This window comes from Hylobates moloch, unplaced genomic scaffold (genome assembly GCF_009828535.3).
Source record: "Hylobates moloch isolate HMO894 unplaced genomic scaffold, HMol_V3 SCAFFOLD_19, whole genome shotgun sequence".
Lineage (NCBI taxonomy): Eukaryota > Metazoa > Chordata > Mammalia > Primates > Hylobatidae > Hylobates > Hylobates moloch.
In genome coordinates this window covers 60,994,307-61,013,924 of record NW_026652294.1, presented here as the reverse complement: position 1 = coordinate 61,013,924, position 19,618 = coordinate 60,994,307, and the positions used below count along the sequence as shown (strand labels likewise).

Below are 19,618 nucleotides of genomic sequence, written 5' to 3'. Positions count from 1 at the left end.
TTCCCAGGGGACTGGGAGATTCAGACCCTGGCAGCCTGAACCATACCAATCACATAAACAAAAGGTTTGATTTGTAAATCAGAATGTCAATGTCTTAGAGGGAGAATTGACAGTTTGCTAAAAGACTATATTCATTGTCACTCAATCTGTTCACCCTTTTCTGAGAAGGAAGCCTAATGCAGTGCTTAGCAGAAACTATAGTTGCCTAAATCTCTGAATTGGTAGCCAAACAAGAAATGGATCTGCGATTAGAATATTATTGCAGGAAGGGGAAAGGGGATGTAACGCCAAGTGTTTTTGATTGCAAGCAAGAAAAAGCAGTGTTGGCTGAGTGAACAAAGGGGAATTTATGGGAAAGGCAATGGGAGCTGAATTGTCAGGACCCTGGAGAACCAGGCTTGGACACGTCGAGGGAGTAATAACCATAACCATTGAACAATCTGCTCAGCCAGTTTCCCAGTTTTTTTGACCCTCTGCTGGACCTAGCTTTCCAAATTTAATCAGGCTTTCACAATTGCAATTAGCCTATATCTAGCAAGTATTTGTATTATCTGTGAAGAGTTATAAATACCCTGCACTCAAAGAGGTAAGCATGTCTACAGTACATATTAGACCAAATACAACACAATCAGGGCTGAGGCTTCAAAAATAAAGAGAGGACATGAGGGTAGAAGGATGGGGAAATACTTCAAAGGAAAAACACTGCAAATGGGCACTGGAGGTGGCAGGATTTTGTGGGGAAGTCAGAACTATTTCAAACTGCAATGGAAATAGTGATGATGGTACAGATGAAGAGTCTAACATGAGTCACCCACTTGGTTAAGCCCTTTCTTCTCCTCTGTGATTGGGTTAAAAGGGTTTATCTAAGTGAAAAGGAAGTTTTTGCAGGGAGACGCCCCTGTACTTTGTGGGGAGGAGGGCTATATGGGAGAGAAGGAAAGGTGGGGAAGGTGGCCATCCCTGGCAGAAAGACCCACACATCCACTTCAAAAGAGGTTAAAAAAAATGCTTCTCTCTGTGTATCTGTTGGAGAGTGGGTGGTAGGTGACAAAACTGGAAGCAAGGAAACAAAGATGGTCTTTCCTTTGATTTCTCATCTCTAGGAAAGGGCATGTTAGCCCTGCCTGAGCTAGGTGGGTGTTCAATGCTACTGGTCGCATCCAAAGGCACAAAATCTTATGTTAAGTGCCACTCACCCTGGAAAAACTGTCTGGGTCCTGCACAATCGAGGTTTTAATATCTGGTGAAGGCTTTCGAACATCAGATCCAATGTGGTCAGAAGAAAGCATCAGTGTCAATGATACATTGTTCATTCATTCATTCATTCATTCAAACCTCTTCTATTTATTAACACTGACTAGAGGCTCTACCCTGAATTGAGGCTAAAGGCTAGAGTAGAAAAAGTAAGGATAAGTCACTTCCTTTCATTGCCTCTGTTTTCTTGTCTCTAAAATAAGAAGTTGGAGTTTAATGCCTTTGCTTTGCAATGTTTCTTGTGCTTAACGAGCTTACATATGAAGTCAGGAGTAGTTTGCCCCGGTACGAGCCAGAGGCGCAGTGACAGGGGTCGAAGCTCAGAAAGATGAATGCTGCTGCTTTTCCTCTGCCTCCTTGAAGCTAGGGACCCTCTGAAAGGTGCCAGGGATGCAGCAGCTCTGTGCAAATGAGAGGTCTGGTATTTGCCAGAAGCTTTACCATAATGCAAGGAGAAATAGTGCATGAATGATGTGATGGGATTATTGCTGACCACGAATTTACTGCCCAATTAGTGAGGTGGTATTGTGTGGGGGTTTCATTTAATTGGGACTTTCCTGAGCACATCTAGGTTTATTTAACATTTTACATTGATTTTTATCTCAGGAGACTAGGGCAGCATGCTGAATTACCACAACCTTTTACCAAACAAAGCTCTTCCTCATTGACTTTTGATTCCCCTTTCCCTGCATTGTGCTTCTGCTTTTTTCTCCAAAGCCTCTGTTGAAGATTCTTTGCAACCAAAGACGGCATACATGTGTAGAATTGTTCAGTGTCTGGGGTATTTGTTCCTCTGTATTCAAGTAACAATAAATGTCCATAGGAAGATTTTTTTCAAATTACTGGTCTGGAAACCCCTTGGGATTCAAGGTCCAGCCCATACATGCCTTGATACTTCCCCTTCTCAATCCCAACATCTCCTACCATGATGCTTGCTAGTAGGAGGAGCTTAACAAATTTCTTCAAAGGTGACATCTCAAAGGTCTCTACAGGCATAAATTGTGGCTTCAATACAAATGCTGGGTTTAGATGATGTATCAGTCCGTTTTTATGCTGCTGATAAAGACATACCTGAGACTGGGCAATTTGCAAAAGAAAGAAGTTTAACTGGACTCACAGTTCCACGTGGCTGGGGAGGCCTGACAATCATGGCAGAAGGTGAAAGGCACCTCTCACATGGCAGCAGACAAGAGAAGAGAGCTTGTGCAGGCAAACTCCTGTTTTTAAAACCATCAGATCTCGTGAGACTCATTCACTACCACGAGAACAGTGTAGGAAAGACCCGCCCCCATAATTCAATCACTCCCACTGGGTTCCTCCCACTACACGTGGGAATTGTGAGAGTTACAATTCAAGATGAGATTTGGGTGGGGACACAGCCAAACCATATCAGATGAGGTGCAGAGGATGCTTGGGCGACTGAATCAATGGTTTCCAAAGGATTTAATGTAATGCCCTTAAGTAGCGTTTTTCTCCCAAGGTAGTTTCTTTGAAGTTAAGCAGCATGAGACTTCCAAGTTGGTGGATGAAGAACCAGGGAAAGATAGAAACTGCCTTTTGTATAATGTAGGGCTCAGTTAAGTATTCAAAGTTCCAAGGAGGCAATTCAGGCCCCCATTTCACACCTTTCATGGTTAGAGAGCAGAGCTCCTATCCATCCCAGGCCCTTCCACTTTGTAGATCAATTGCTCTATCTTTTGGCAGCTTCAACCAAGGCCTGTCTTATGAAAATGCTTTATTGTTCAGGTCAGGGACCTAGTAGTAAAAATTAAGTATAAAATACTTTTTTTTCTATTATGCAAGAATGGGTAGCCTTTTAAAAATTGGAAACATAGAGAAAAAAGTTTATTCCTAACAACCAGAGCCTCAGTGGATTAAAATTACTCAGGTTTCTCACTGATGCTACATGCCCATTGAACGTCAGGTGGGGACTCTGCCCTGCTTTAGTCTCACTCTGGATACTGGCTAACAGACCACAGCTTTCTAGAATATTGTGGCAGAGGAAAAGAGAGCTTTGCAGCATCTCGTACTCACAGCTCATATTGCTTCTGCCGAAGTGACAGTCACTTTTCCTCTTAAACCTCTAGTCAAAACTTGTAACCATGCCTCCACTTAACAAGAGGTTTGGAAAGTGCAATTCTGCCATGTAGGGAAAGGTATATGAACAGTGGTAAGGGCTACCACACTGGAGAATAGCTCCTTTCATCTGCCTCTCTTTGCAGCCTGCGTCCCTAGTTCATGCGCTCTACTGCTCCAGTGCCCACCACTGCTTGACTCTGCCTTTGTGTGTGTCAGTTCACATTATCAAGAAGGACCATGATTGGTAGCTCTATGGATGGAGGACCCTTTTGTATCAGGTGTTCACCCTGTGCCCAAGCTGCAGTGCCTAGAAGAGTGGGGATGGGTCTGTGGCTCCTATCAGGCTGCAGGAGTTGCAGAGACAGAACAAGTATTTCTAGGACTCCCATTTGGTCTTGCTGTCTCTATGCATCCTTGGCAATTTCTCCCATCTTGGCTTCTTCTTCTTATCACTGTGGTCCACATACGGGGACAGCGTCTAAGTTCTTTCTGACCAGCTCCTCAGTCCTAGAAAAACCAGACTTGGTTAAGTACCAGAGAACAGAAGGCATTTAGTACTGCTCTGCTCCCAAGTCATCTATTAGTTTCACTTTAGCCAGCCACACCTCCTTGGTTACATATGAAGTATCTGTATATAACTTATCATGTATATAAAGTATCATGCTTTTTCACATTATATTTTTATTTTTATCGGACCAGAAACCCTAAATCCAAGCATAACACTAAGATCACATTTGGGCTTTTTCATTTCTGTAACCAGAGGATTAAACGCTAGTTTCGTAGTAAGACTTCAATTCAATTCTATTTATCTGTCCAGGCTTAAGGGTTCCTGTTCTTCTTTTTAAGTCATTAAATTGTATCAGACAAGGGGGAAAAAGCGTGTGTGGCTTTCCCTAAGGTAAGATAGGCTTAAGGGATATTGAAATCAGGGCAGAGAAATGTTTTCTGTGACCAACCAGTCAGGGCAAGGCATAGAAGGAGCAATGACTTATTCATTAGCCCAGATAGAAGGCCACTCTTTTTCAGAGTGCGGCGCAGAGAGGCCAGGCTCAAAGGGCAGGAGGGCCGTCTGCAGGCGGCGCCGCCACGGCTACCTGGAAGCCCAGCAAGTCACCTGAGTCCTGCGGGTGCCTGGGTTGCCAATCTGCAGCGACCCGTCCGCAGCCCCCGGGGGCAGGAACACGAGCCCCGGGACAGGAGGACGTCCTCGGCCCGCTGACTAGGGATCCGCCAGCGGGTGCCGCTGAGCCTCATCCCCGCAGTGGGCGCCCGCATCCAGGTACCGCGCGCCACAGCACCTGCCTGGGCGTTCCCGCGCTTGGGGCGGGGCTTCCCGCTTCCCCTTTAAGAGGCCGCATCACCCTCCCTTGACGTCAGAGTGTCTCTCCGCACGAGCCCGCGTCCCGCTAGGCTCCGCGCCCTCGCGCCCACAGCCCCGGCGGCGGCACGACCAGCGGCGGCCAGGCGAGCGCGCCGCCCTGCTCGGCCCTCCGGTCCCGCTCCGCCGCCTCCCTCCCGCACAGCAGCCGCCAGCGCGGCCTCCTGCACCATGTCGGTGGCCGGGCTCAAGAAGCAGTTCCACAAAGCCACTCAGGTAAGGCTCGTGGCAGGTGTGTCCCGGGGCAATCCGGGGCGAAGCTGCGAGGGGCGCGCTCGGCGCTGGCCGTCCGGCGGCAGCTTGGGGAGTTCGGCACCGAGCCTCGCCCGCGCCGGCCGCGCCCCGTCTCGCAAGCCAAGGCGGCGGCTCGGGGCATCCCGGGTCTGGGCGTCCGCCCTCGGTCCCCCGCCCCCGGCTTGGTGCGCGCTGCCTGCCTGCGGGTCCCCGGCGTCCTGCCTGGTAGGGCTGCTCGCCGCCCCCGCATCATCTGGCGCCCGTGCTGCAGGAAGGGGACCGCGGCTGCACTGCTGCCGCGGCGCGCAGGTGCCCCGGCGGCGCGGTGGGAGGTTATGTAAAGTCGCCTCTTCACGGGTGACCTTGCGGAGTCGGTGCATCCGGCTGTCCCGGGATGTGTTGGCATGAGCGGTGGCCGCACTGGGGCTGGCGGCGCGGAGGCCAGCGGTTTGCACTCCTTTCCCTTCCCCTGTTGTCAGAACCCCCCTTCCCCGCCGCCCGCAGGCTCCAGAGGAATGGAAGGCTGGCGTCTTCCTTTAGGGACCCACATACATTAACTTTTACCTGGAGAACTCGGTCGTGAAACTCCTTTGAGGCCAGAGCATGACAAGCAGTCTGCGGGTCTTAAATATTTCCCTTCAACAACCAAATTGTTGAAGACTTAAAATCATTATGTATTTTAAATTGGTTTTAATGAACCTTTGACATCTTGGATGTGCCCATTTTTCTTTATGGGGTTAATAAGCTGTGACTGTAATAAAGCTGATTGATTTAGATTCTAATAATTAAAATCATTGGACTCGAAGAATTTTACGTAGGGGCAAATAAGCGAATACTTATGCTGTGACCTATTTCTTACATAATGTGTGTGATTACTAATTTTTTATCCTGAAATAGGTTCAAATTTACGGGATCTTTAAGGATTTTGATGACTTACCTCGAAATGTTTTTCATGATTTAGTGTTAAATAGTTTTTCATAGGTTAGCCTTAATTAATGAGCTTTCTCATAATTTCTCGAAAGTAGTGAGGTTTTTCCTAGGCTACCACAGTGGCAGCCTTGTTATGAACCACATCCAGAAAAGGTGAGGGTTGTGTTTTACAGAACCTTGGTTAACTTAGGGTGACAGATGCAGCATGAAATTCCCGTCGTGTGTGTGTTTGCACGCGTCTGCATCATCTTCATCACACAGACTTGCCTTTATAGAATCAATTATACCTGTCAACTTAGGAAATCAAGAAAAGTAAGACTATTTCTGTAAAAATGTTTCTTAATGTAATTATTTTTGCTTTTCTATTATAATGGGAGTTATCTGTGACCTCTCTGCCAGACATGTTTATGAGAGTAAGTCCTTTGTTGATGTAGTTTGGAAGGCTTCTAATGACTTTATACTGTAAGTTCTTTCAGGTTTACAGAACCAAGCATATGTGCTGCCCAGGAATTCTCTGGCAGGACTTCTTCGCTATTACTAACCTTTTTGATTGCTCTGCTGGTCGCTTCTCTATAGCATATCTCAGCACTGCGTTTACCAACACGACAGCTTTTTTCCACTTAGATTCTAAAGATTTCTTTTGCAAAGCTTAGTGCCCTCGAAGGCAATCAAGAGTCTTGGCTTTGGAGTGGGAAAGGCTAAGGTTTGAATCCTGCCTCTGCTTCTTCTGACCTTGAGAGAGTATTTAACTTCTGAATCTGTCCTTGCTAAAGTGATGATAATTTCCGTTTCTCAGGGTTGAGGTGAAGAGAAATGAGTGTATAGAACACACATAAAAAGTGTTCAGTAAATTACAGTTATTGACATTAAGGATATTTTTATTAGTATAAAATACTATCCCTTATGCTATGAAGAAGTTACCCAAGCTAGACTTTTTAGTTTTTCCAACTTAAAAAATAGAGGGCTCCATGTCAGCTAAATCTTGAAGTTCTATGTAGCTCTAAAGTGTAGAAAAAATAATTTAAACTGTGTTAGGAAAGAACTTAAAAGGCTGCAGAAGGTCGGCATGTGATGGGATAGGTTACTATTTATCACTGAATCCAAATGCAGAATCACTGTGTCATTGTCTTCCTTTTACTGAAAAGCCTTTTATTTGAAAGGTGAAGCAGCACTTAGTCTCTTATCCATAATTTAGTGTAGCACACGCTTAGAAAGTTTAAGGCACAGGTTACTGTTCTGTGCATATGTATATTTAGGAGAGTATGTAAAGCCCATGTTAATGTTTGCATGTGACAAAAAAATTAGAGAAATAGTCCTGTCCTACTTTTGTAGCCATTTTTTTCCATGCAGGTCCGTGAACCTGATGTTATCTACAGAGAAGCTTTAGACCTGGAATTACTTCCTTTTGAGAAATGATGTGCTGGATAATATAGCCTGGGTTTGTTTGTTTGTTTATTTATTTATTCATTTGAGACAAAGTTTGACTCTTGTCACCCAGGCTGGAGTGCGATGGCGTGATCTCAGCGTACTGCAACCTCTGCCTCCTGTGTTCAGGCGATTCTCCTGCCTCAGCCTCCTGAGTAGCTGGGATTACAGGCATGCACCACCACACCCAGCTAATTTTTGTATTTTTAGTAGAGACAGGGTTTAGCCATGTTAATCAGGCTGGTCTCGAACTCCTGACCTCAGGTGATCTGCCTGCCTTGATTACAGGCCGAGCCCCCGCACCTGGCCTATATAGCCTGGGTTTATAAGTGGAAGGAGTCTATTCAGGCAAACGTTTCTTTCTATGGAATTGAGCTTTTTTGTTTGTGTTAGTAAGGGATGATAAATAAAACAGTATATTGTTTGTACTTGGAATTTCTGATTAAATGTGTCACAACTGTTGTCTTATATTAGAATCGATTATTTCTACCTGGTTGCTAACAGTTATTTTACATATATTTACAATTTGGAGGTAAAAAAATGCTTTTGCCAAGTAAAATTTGTTAGAGAAGAAAATCCTTTCAGCATGAAAATATATAATGATACCAAAAATTGATCATCTTATTTTCATATACTTCATTACTTAATTGCTCATAAAGATATAATTTACTATGTAATTAGAATAAAGTATTCTTTTTTTACTGTAATAAAGGGCAGATGATCTTGTGTTGCTCTTTTAGTGAGTTTTATTCATATTGAGATTTCATTTTACAAAAGTCATGTCAGTTTTTTTACATTTGTCTTAAACTGGCAGCAGCTTAGTTAAAAATAGCTGTTTCCAGTGAACATGAAGCTCCTACAAAATCTGTATTTTTAAAAATTCACTCTATCATGCATATGATGTGGACACGTTTTGCCTTATAATATGTAAAAGTCTATTATAAAGTAAACTATATTAGGTCATTTTATGAGTTTGCTGGAGCTGCTGTAACAAAGTACTACAAACTGAGTAGTTTCAACAACAGAAATGTATTGTTTCCCACTTCTTGAGACAAGCACACTTGAAGTCTGAGACCAAGGTGCCAGTAGGGCCATGAGCCCTCTGAAGGTATGAGACAGGATCTACTCCAGGCTGCCTTCTTAGCTCTTGTGCTTTGTTGGGAATCTTTGGGCTTCCTTGGCTTGTAGATACGTCACCTTGGTCTCTGCCTTTCATGCTCACATGACATTCTCCCTGTGTGTGTCTCAGTGTCCAAATTTCCCCATTTTGTAAGGACCCCAGTCATATAGGATTGGGCAAGCTCATCCTACTCCAGTATGATTTTATCTTAAATAATTACCATCTGCAATGCCCCTATTTCCAAATAAGGTTGCATTCTGAGCTATTGTAATTAGGACTTTAATGTGAATTTTGGGAGGGGCACAGTTCAATCCGTAACAGTCATTATTTGCATAAAAGGATTAACCACAGTATTCTATATTTGATTCAACATCTAAGAGGACAGTTCAGCCTGTAAATAACATAACTTTCTATTGCATCAAAAAGATATACTTTCTCCTTTTTTAATGAGTTGGTTAGTATATTGCTAAGGTCTGAATGTGTCCCCGTAAAATACATATGTTGAAACTTGGCTGCCAATGTGACAGTATTAAGAAATGGGGCCTTTAGAAGGTGACTAAGTCATGAGGGCACTCATGATTAAGTCATGAATGGGATTAGTGCTCTCTTAAAAGAAGTTGAAGGGGTCACCCTGTCCCCTTCCACCGTGTGAGGATTTAGCAACAAGGCACCATCTTTGAAGCAAAGGGTGGGCCCTAACCAGGCACAAATCTGCTATTGCCTTCATCTTGGACTCCTAGCCTCCCAAACTGTGAGAAATAAATTTCTATTATTTATAAATTATCCCGTCTAAGGTATTTTGTTAGTAGCCTGAACAGACTAAGTCAGAAATATACCTATTATAAACTGTGTTTTCTGATTTTTTTAAATGATAAAATTAATTTGGGTAGGCTAGGTTTTATGATACAGTCTGGTATGTGTTTGTCACACTCAGATTCCTTAACTGGGAAAATTTCATTATGTTTGTGTTCCGTGTCTTTTTGTTTTACCTAATTTCCTCATTCAGAATGCTGTATTTTATATAGATGCTTTGCTCAGGAGACCATTACATAAATCTTTTCATGCATTTGTTGATTTGGTGAGATGTTAAACTTACTAAGGTATTTGATTAAATATCTAGTTAGTTATGACTTTATCTTAGTGAGATTTTCAGTTTCTTAATTGCCTCTAAGCAGTCAACTCTCTGCTGCCTTTAAAATCTTGGCTGTGGCTTGTTGCTTGACCCAGGATTTCTGCACCTGTACCTTTTCACATTCTTAGCCAGTAGTCTCTAATAGGCTGCAAGGGGCCTATATATTTTATAAAATTATAAGTCACATTTTATACTTGCATTTTTCTGAGGGAGAATGTCCTTAGCCTATCACCAGATTCTTAAATAAATTCCTAATTGCTGCCCCTCCCTCCCCTCAAAAAGTAAAAATACGGCGGGGCATGGTGGCTCACTCCTGTAATCCCAACACTTTGGGAGGCCAAGGCGGGCGGATCACTTGAGGTCAGGAGTTCAAAACCGGCTTTGCCAGTGCGGTGAAACCTCGTCTCTGCTAAAAATACAAAAAGATTAGCCAGGCGTGGTGGCAGGTGCCTGTAATCCCAGCTACCCGGGAGGCTGAGGCAGGAGAATTGCTTGAACCCAGGAGGCAGAGGTTGCAGTGAGTCAAGATGGCGCCACTGCACTCCAGCCTGGGTAACAGAGTGAGATTCCATCTCAAATAAATAAATAAATAAATAAATAAGTAAATTCATCATGTCATCAGGAGAAAGTGGGTGTTTCTTACAATACCATCACTCCAACAGTTCTGTTACTGGGCTTTAGGATGCCTGATCAAAATGCAGCCTTCTCTGTATTAATTTTAGCAGCAATCAAATATAAAAAACCTTTCCAGAGGTGTCAGGATTGAATGAGGTAATGCTTGTGAGAGTGCCATGCTTGCATAATAAGGATCACTTGAACCATGTAAAACAAAATGTTGTTAATGAGCTTGAAGTCAACGATATGGGCCTGTGGGGTATATGAAAAGAAAGTGGTGACTGAAAATGATTTCCCTGGAGACTGAGAGTCCTCTTGATTGAAGTTTGTGTTGTTGAAACAGTTACATTTTTGCAAGCTTTTTTCCTCATAGTGATTCTTTAATGTTTTAAATTGCGTTTATATGAATTTTGGTTTCAGTCTACTTGGAAAATTTTAAAGTAACCTGCGAATTAATTAGAAGTACTCTAGAAAATGGTAAGACTTGGTTGGGGCAAATGGTGACTGTTTTGAGACAGATGTCATTGTGGAAGGGAGAGGTTTAATATTCAAGGGAAGGGAGCTGAAGCTTGCAGAGCAGATTCCATTCTGCCAAGCCTCTTGTGCTGCATACAGAGTCTCAGGGCATCAAGCAACCCGAGGGCTTTCTTCAGAGGAGTAGCTTGAGGCAGCGGCGAGAGAAGGGCAGGACACACTGACAAATGAATAATGAGAATTAGGTGAGGAGATGGAGTTTGAGAACCGCTTCAAACTTTAAGGTGGATATCTGGTGGGGCTTTCTAGGGATGAGCAATTCTTAATTTAAGGCCAGATAGGGGAGATGCTAAGTGGGTAAGAAGTCAGTGGATTTGTTGGCCTCGTTTTTTCTCTTTTTGTTCTTCTAATCCTTTGTACCCTTTTCCTGTGTTCTTTTAAGTAATGTTCAGTGAGGTGTAGCCACAAAAGGGGACACAGGAGAGGCTCAAGAAAACAGAGTTTATTATACTCACATGTCTTAGAATGACAGAATCACTGTACAGGAGGATAGGAGGGGGGCACACGTGGGGTGGAGGTGACAGCTCTGAGAGCAGGATCAGCTAAGCAGGTGGGAAACAGGTGGGAGCAGAGAGAGCAAGGACTGTGGGCAAGTGCCTTTACTAGTGATCTCAGTGCAGTTCACAGCTCAGTGCAGTTCACAGTGCATTGCATTGGTGCGTTGGTAGGTCGTGGTCAGAAGAACACAGAGAGGTGAACTTGTGGTAGGAGCCAACCTTATCAAACTTGTGCACCTCGTTACCTGGGTGGGGTGTTCACAGTTAGTGTATGTGGGAATGAATGTTGAGGCAGCAAGAGACAAAATGTGAAGTTTTGAAACTTTGTAATACAACCCTTCTCAGTGTTTTTGGTTTAGAATTTATTTGTTTCCATAATCACTTAAGGAGCCTAAAAGCTAAAGAATGATGTACATGGTATCTGATGGATAATAAAGACTAAAAAGAGAGCTGTAACTATACTTTTTAAAATGCCATGATTGTGAGACCCTGCCAGGTCTTTTGCATTCTACCAACAAAATATTTTCATGCTATACTAAATCATTAGCTGATGACGAATGCTTCAGGAAATAATTTCACTATTTATAAAGGTTTTACATTTAGTACAACTTCTAAATGCCAAATATGATGTTGTAGTTGCTCTACCCTAATCTCCCTCCATCATCTCCTGGGTCAAATTGTATATAGTGGTGATGAATATGGAGAAGCTGTCTGTAATACTTGTGAAGAACCCACAGCTCCACAGAGGTTTTCTTGGATACTTAGGACACTGAAGGACCTCTAGGCAGTGTTTTCTAGCTTCTTTTGAATTATGATACATATAAAAAATAGAAATATCTTTTTTATAATTCAAACTAACCTTTCCCCATAGATACTAATGGAAGCAGTTTTATAATGCTGAGAAATATCTCAATATCAAGCTATGTATTAGTCTGTTCTCATGCTGCTAATAAAGACATACGTGAGACTGGGTAATTTATAAAGGAAAGAGGTGTAATTGACTCACAGTTCTGCCTGGCTGGGGAGGGCTCAGGAAACTTACAGTCATGGCGGAAGGGGGATCAAAAATGTTCTTCACATGACGGCAGCAAGGAGAAGTACAGTGCAAAGTGGGGGAAAAGCCCTTTATAAAACCATCAGATCTCGTGAGAATTTACTCACTATCATGAGAACAGTGTGGAGGTAACCACCCCCATGATTCAGTTATCTCCCACCAGGTCCCTCCCATGACACATGGGGATTGTGGGAACTACAGTTTAAGATGAGATTTGGGTGGGGACACAGCCAAACCGTATCACAGAATAATGCTTGAAAGAAACATAAAGCAGATAGTCAGCCTATGCTTTTACATGTACAGGAAATTGGCTGGGTGTGGTGGCTCATGCCTGCAGTCCCAGCACTTTGGGAGGTCGAGGCAGGCAGATCACTTGAGGAGTTTGAGACCAGCTTGGCCAACATGGCAAAACCTCGTCTGTACTAAAAATGCAAAAATTAGCCAGGCTTGGTGGTGCACATCTGTAATCCTGGCTACTCAGGAGGCTGAGGCAGGAGAATTGCTTGTGCCTGGGAGGCGGAGGCTACGGTGAACCAAGATCACACCATTGCACTCCAGCCTGGGTGACAGAGCGAGACTGTCTCAGAAAACACCAACAACAACAACAACAAAAAAAACAGAAAATAATGTCCACAGTGAATGATAGCAGCGAGGAAAGGAGAGAAGGGGAGTCAGGACAGTTATTGTCCATAACAGTGATGGCATCCTGCAGGGGGCATTGTGAAATCCCCTGCCTGCCAGTAGAGGAAGTTCCTTGATTTTATAATCTGGCTCTGCAATCTGGAAAGAACTGTTTTGTTCTTTCTTACATATATTTGGCCAGGTCTAAGAAGGGTGAGAGTAAATGTGCCCCCTTTGGGAATGGCATAACTTTTTCAGTCAACTTTCTGTTTATTTAAATTTGGGGATTGTTTTACAGTCACAGGCTTTTAACTATCCATGGTTGATTCGAGTAACGAAATTTCTTCAGAAACTTAGTAGGCTTCTGGCCAAGTGCGGTAGCTCATGCCTGTAATCCCAGCAGTTAGGGAGGCCGCGGTGGGCAGGTCACTTGAGGCCAGGGGTTCAAGACCAGCCTGGCCAACATGGCGAAGCCCCTTCTCTACTAAAACTACAAAAATTAGCTAGGCATGGTGGCCTATGCCTGTAGTCCCAGCTACTAGGGAGGCTGAGGCTTGAACCTGGGAGAGTTGCTTGAACCTGGGAGGCAGAGGTTGCAGTGAGGCAGATTGCACCACTGCACTCCAGCCTGAGCAATAGAGCAAGTCACTGTCTCAAAAAAACAAAAGCCAAAAACCAAAAAACAGAAAGACTTCAACTTAAAAGGCTTCTGATCTCTTTTCTTCTTGTGAGTTTCATTTGCCAATTTCTATGATGGAAATTCTTTTTTAGACCTAATTTTCAACCAGTAGACTTGGTTGTGTTACTCTGAACTTAGCAAGAGGGCCTGATACTTTGGCTTAACCAAGAAGTCTTAATGGTACTTTGTTACTTAAAGTCTTTTTCATTTATATTTCCCGTTATTTGCTTCAGGGACTCAGGATGACCCTGGATGGGTTCTGCCATCTGTAACATATGGTTTTCAAGGTTGCCAAAGGGAAAGAATATGTTTGAACAAACATGGGAGATAGTCATAAGCCAGGCCTGGAAGAGGAATATGGTAGACAGAATGCTATGATTGTCGGTGACTCTTGCTCTTGTGTACTCTCCTCCCCTTTGAGTGTGGGTGAAATGTTCAATTTGAAAAGATGTTATTCCTGAGACTTTAACTTTGTAAGACGAAAGAGAAATTGTATGATTGGACTTAATCTAATGTCATGAGCCCTTTAAAAGCAGGGTATTTTCTCTGGCTGGTAGTGGAAGGAAAAATCAGAGAGATTGGAAGTACGAGCAGGACTGGACATGCTGTTGTTGATTTCAAGAGGGAGGGGCCGTGTGTGAGTAGTAATGCAGGCAGCCTCTAGGAGCAGAGATCAGCTCTTGGATGATGATAAGCAGGGAAAATAGGGACCTTAGACCCGCAGACTTCAAGAACTGGACTCTGCCAAGAATCTGAGGGGAAGGGAATTCTTCCCCCGAGCTTCCAGATAAGAGCCCAGTCTAGCCAACGCCTTGATTTTGGCCTTGTGAGGCCCTCAGCAGGGAGCTCACTTAAGCAGGCCCAGACTTCTAATTTATAGAATTATAAGATAATAAATAGGTATTGTTTTAAGCTGCTGAATTTGTGGTAATTTGTTATACAACAGCTGAAAATGAAGAGAAGGAATAGTCCCTTCCGTTTATGTTTGGTTGGCTGGAACTTGTAACATGGCCCCTCTGTGGTACACCTAGGAGAAAAGGAAGAAGGCAAGTGTAGCCTAGCTATGTGTCCAGGATGTAAAAGTGTGTTTTTGGTTAAAAAGCTAGCGGTTTTGCCATTACTGGTGCCTATAATTAATTAATTGTGTGTCTGTATATTAATCTATTTCTGAGCTTGTAAGTGTATGTGTATGTGCATATGTCCATATGTACATAGACAACATACATATGCACATATGAATTTTAAGTCTAGTTTGCTGAATAAGTCTTTTCTTAATACATAAGGCTCAATATGTTCCATGTGCCTTTTGAAACAGCATTTCACTCTATCACCTAGGCTGGAGTGCAATGGCGCGATCACAGCTCACTACAGTCTCAATCCCCTGGGCCCAAGCAATCCTCCCACCTCAGCCTCCAGAGTAGCTGGGACTATGGGCATGTGCCACTATGCCTGGCCCGTATGCCTTTTTAATATATTTTTTATTTTGTAGATTTTTTTCTGCAGTGCTTTGGCTTTCTGGTATTTAGACATTTTTCTTTGATGAGGCACAAGTTTATTTCTGTGGCTCCTGATCAGTTTTTTTTAAACAGTGGCACTGTTAAGTACTTGCTGAGCAGTACCTTAGCTTGGTGGGCTGGTGGAACAGTGATAACTTCACTAACCTTGGAATAGAGAGACTACAGATCTGCAAAGAAGTTTCTGAATTCTTAGTCTCTGACAGTGTGGCAGGGATTTCAGTGAGAGTAGAGGAGTTGACTGTTAATCCTGCATCTGTTTTTGTGCTTGGGGAAGGCTGAGGCCAACACAGACAGTGAAATGCCCTTACCTAGTACAGGCACATCAGATGGCTACATGGTACTTTGAAGTTGTTCATTAAGTTGTTGAAGATTGCAGATTTGTGTAGCACATTTGAAGTGTGTTGTGGTGTCAGCAGCAGGGGTGAGGGTGGTCGTGGGCCCCGTAGCATGTGGGCCGTTGTGTGTGATGCGTTAGCCCCGTGCTCTTTGACGTGATTCATGGATCCTTAGTCCTTAATGGTTTTCTAGGTACATCTGGTAGATGGTGCCAGACATAATTTGGAAGGCATGAGGTCTGGCACCCTGAGATATATTTTAGGGACTTGGTGTCAGTTGAGCAGCTTGGCCAGGGAGAGAATAGTGAGGCCTGATTTTGTATCTGAGTGGTAAGTAACCTGAAGGAGAGGTGTCCTGTAGAAATTGATTACAGGGTGGACACACCTCTCACTTCTGTTGTTATTTTCTGCATATACTGCTTACTGAGGTGACCCTAATGTGCTTCTTTCTGTTGAGTTAATGTTGTGTACAGTGGTTTGATGGTTGAATTTACACCGTTCATTATTTTACTGCTCAAGTGGCTGCATCTGGGCAAGAAGGACCTACAAACCCTTTGCCGTGGCCATGGCATGTCATCATCGTATAATACACTGGCTAAAGGAAGTGTTTTCTGGAGGTGTTCGTCAATACTGTAGTTAAGAGTTTACTGATTGATATTAATAGTCTGTTATCCAGAGATCTTCTACTTCTTATGATCAACCTTGCACTTAAGTTCTATCTCCCAGTTCACTTTTTAGTTAAGCTTAACAGACAGTAAAACTGTTTTCCATTATTCTCGTTTCCATTCATCTCATCCATTATGCTGTATGTATTTTGGGCCATTTGAAGCTCATAAATCTAAAATCTTTGGATTTTTCACCTTTTGGTCATTATAGTCACCTTAAACCCAGTCCAAATTTTCCAGATACATGTATAGGGCTCATCGTCCCTATGTTCTAGACATGGAAAGCTCCTTTTTCCTAGCTCCAAGAAAAGCTAGAAGAATGTCATTCTTTACACAACTTAAATTGTTCAGAAGATACTTTTGTGATCACGAAGATGTATTTAATTCATTTTTGTTTTATTTTGTTTTTGAGACAGGGTCTCTGTCGCAGTGGCGAGATCACAAATCACTGCAACCTCCTCCTCCCAGGCCCAAGCCTCCCTCCTCAGCCTTCCAGGTAGCTGGGACTACAGGCTCGTGTCACCACTCCTGGCTAATTTTTTGTATTTTTGGTAGAGACGGGGTCTTGCTGCATTGCCCAGGCTGGTCTTGCACTCCTACTCAAGTGATACGCCTTCCTCGGCTTCCCAAAGTGCTGGGATTACAGGCATGAGCCACTGCACCTGGCTAACATTTAATTCACTTTTTACAAGCTCTTTCAGCTACTTTCTGTGTCTGAAGACATAGACATTTAAAGCATTTTGATACATTTTCACCAAAAAAATCACCTTACATAAAAGGACATGTCTTAAACAGAAAGCTTATCGTAAAATCTCTGTATCAATTGTTTTCCTAAATTGATGACTTACGTCTTCCCCTTTTGTGAAGCAGTGAGTTATACTGATATTTTGTGATATGTACTGGCTTGCCCTTTGTAATCTCTAAATTGCCTAAATTCTTAGTGTTGTCACCCCTCCAGTGCCCCCTAAAAAAGGTCAACAGGTCAGAGGTAAATTAGCATTCACTCAGGAATGGGGGTTGCAACCTGGCTAGCAGTCAGAGATTGCACCACCCGAGAAGGGCAAGGGGGCTATTTAGAAGAACTTATTTAGATTACATAAATTGCTTGTCACATTATTTCATTGGTGTATTAAACAAGTCTTTAATCAGTAGTAGAAGGGTACATTTGTATCAGTCAGTCAGGAAAAACCTATATACAGAGTGTTTGTAAAGATTAGGACCAGTTTTACTTGTATTGTGTAGTGTTGAGGGCACGGTTGTTTGTGAAGGAATGTTTTTCACAGTTCCTTTTCGGGACTCAAAGTTCATCAGCAGTTTAACATGGAGTAGTAGCCCAAGATGGAGTTATTGATATAAAGCCTGGAACGTTGCTAAGCTCATAGTGTCCAGTAAAACTGTGTCTACTGGTTGCTGCTGTGAGTGATTCAGGTGAACGTAGGCATTTTCTGTAGGCTCTTTCCACATGATTATGGTAGAATAATTTGATTGTTTCCTAAGTGTATCATTCAGTTTTATCTTCATGACATTTTGTCAATCTGTATTCATGTTTACTGACTATATTAGGGTTCGCCAGCAAAACAGAACCAACATGATATATAGACACATGAGAGGGATTTATTATGGGAATTGGCTCGTGATTATGGAGACTAAATCCTGCAGTATGCTTTCTGCAAGCTGGAGAACCAGGAAAGCTGGTGGTGTAATACAGTCCAAGTCCAAAGGCCTGAGGCCCCGGGGAGGTGCTGGTGTAAGCCCCAGCCCCAAAGGCTCAAGAATTTGGAGTTCTGATATGCAAGGGCAGGAGAAGATGGAAGTCTTGCTTAAGAAGAGAGAGCAAATTTGCTTTTTGCTCTTCCCAGGCCCTCAAGCGATTGGACGTCTGCTGCCCTTAGATCTTCTTTCCTCAGTCTGCTGATTCAGATGCTAATACCTTCTGGAAACACCCTGGCAGACACATGCACAAATATTTTACCAGCTATCTGGGTATCCCTTAACCCAGTTAAGTTGACACATAAAATTAATCATCACACTGACTTAATTTAAAACTGAATCATTGTACCATTTTCATAAATGGAAAAATCACTATCAATTATCATACAAAACAAAATTAAGTCCTGGATACTCTTGCCTGAGTAAATCTGTGAGCTTGGGGTTTATTCTGCCTTTGTTAAAATAGGAGATTAACAAATAAACAAGTAGTAGATATTCTAACAATACCCTGAGATTTCCTCCTTCACTAAATTAGAATGGAAGAAGAATAAAATGGATATTTTAATTTGGGGATTCAGTGTTCTTAAGGACCATGATATTGTGAAATATGTATTTCGTCTCCCTGTTTCCTCACAGAAAAAAACCTCTAAAACCCATGGGATCATCAGAGTGGTAACTGTCTTTTCTCTGCTATGAGATGACCAGTGGCTGGGGACTCCTATAGCTTCAGGTTGAGGGCTGTTCACCAGAAAGACCATTGTATGCTTAGAGGGTTGGGACTTTCAGCTCCACCCTCCAGCCTCCTTAGAGGGGAAAGGGAGTGAAGGTTAAGTGGATCACCAAAGGCCAGTGATTTAATCAGTCATGCCTATGTAATGAAGCCTCCATAAAAACCCAACATCACAGGGTTTGGGAGGATTTTCAGACAGCTGAACATGTGGTGGTTCCTGAAAGAGGGTGTGCCTGGAGAGGGTATGGAAGCTCCAGGCTGCTTCTCCCATACCTCGACCTATGTGTCTCTTCCATCTGGCTGTTCACCTGTATCCTTTGTAATACCTTTCTAATAAATGGCTAAACATAAGTAGGAGTTTCCCTGAGTTCCATGAGCTGCTCTGGCAAATTAGTTGAATTACAGGAGGGGGTTGTGGGAACCGTGATTTATAGCTGGTAGGTTAGAAGCACAGGACTGTGCTTGTGACTGGCATCTGAAGCCAGTTGTGGGACTGAGCCCTCAACCTATGGGATCTGATGCTATCTCCAGGTAGTGTCAGAATTGAATTGAATTAGAGGACACCCAGCTGGTGTCCAGTGGAGAATCATCTGCAGAATGGGTTGCTGGTAGGGAGAAATCCCCACACATTTTGGTGACCAGAGGTCACAGAAATAGTCTGTGCTGGGTATTTTGAGATATATATTTATATATATATATATTTTATAAATATATATAAAATAGGAGAAACTACGTTTGTTTTTTTCCTACATCCTTACAAGGACACAAGAATGTACCAACTGTCTTGTTCAAACCATGGCCCTTCCCAGACATAATTTGACTATGGAAATGGTTGACGTTTTTCTGAGTACCAAGGAGTTTTCTGCCCGTAATGGGGTATTTAATTATATTTTAGAAAAAGGAAAGTCATTTGTTTAGAGCAGCACTGAGTCATCTGTTCTGTGCCTGATGTTCAGAAAGGAGGTAGACATGTTCTGTAAGAGAAGCTTTTGAGATAATTTAGAAAAGGGTGCAACACCATCCATCATCAGGCTGTGTGGCACAAGATCAGTAGGAGCACAGAGACTTCAGATCTCCTGGTTTTCCCATTCTGAGCACTTGTGAGACCC

The 19,618-nt window shown here is 43.0% G+C and overlaps 1 protein-coding gene across 3 annotated transcripts in view; it reads left to right on the top strand.

The window, feature by feature from the left end:
- Positions 1-19,618, top strand: part of SH3GL2 (SH3 domain containing GRB2 like 2, endophilin A1) — a 251,888-nt gene that overhangs the window by 18,793 nt on the left and 213,477 nt on the right. The window contains exon 1 of one of the 3 annotated variants that reach the window (XM_032139066.2): positions 4,702-4,927. The exons of 1 other annotated variant lie outside the window; for it this stretch is intronic. In XM_032139066.2, coding sequence (XP_031994957.1) covers positions 4,883-4,927 — 45 coding nt within the window. In that variant the 5' untranslated portion in view covers positions 4,702-4,882. Of the gene's footprint in view, positions 1-4,701; positions 4,928-5,818; positions 6,188-19,618 lie in introns of those variants that run through there. One more of the 3 variants, XM_032139063.2, reaches the window with a different exon arrangement.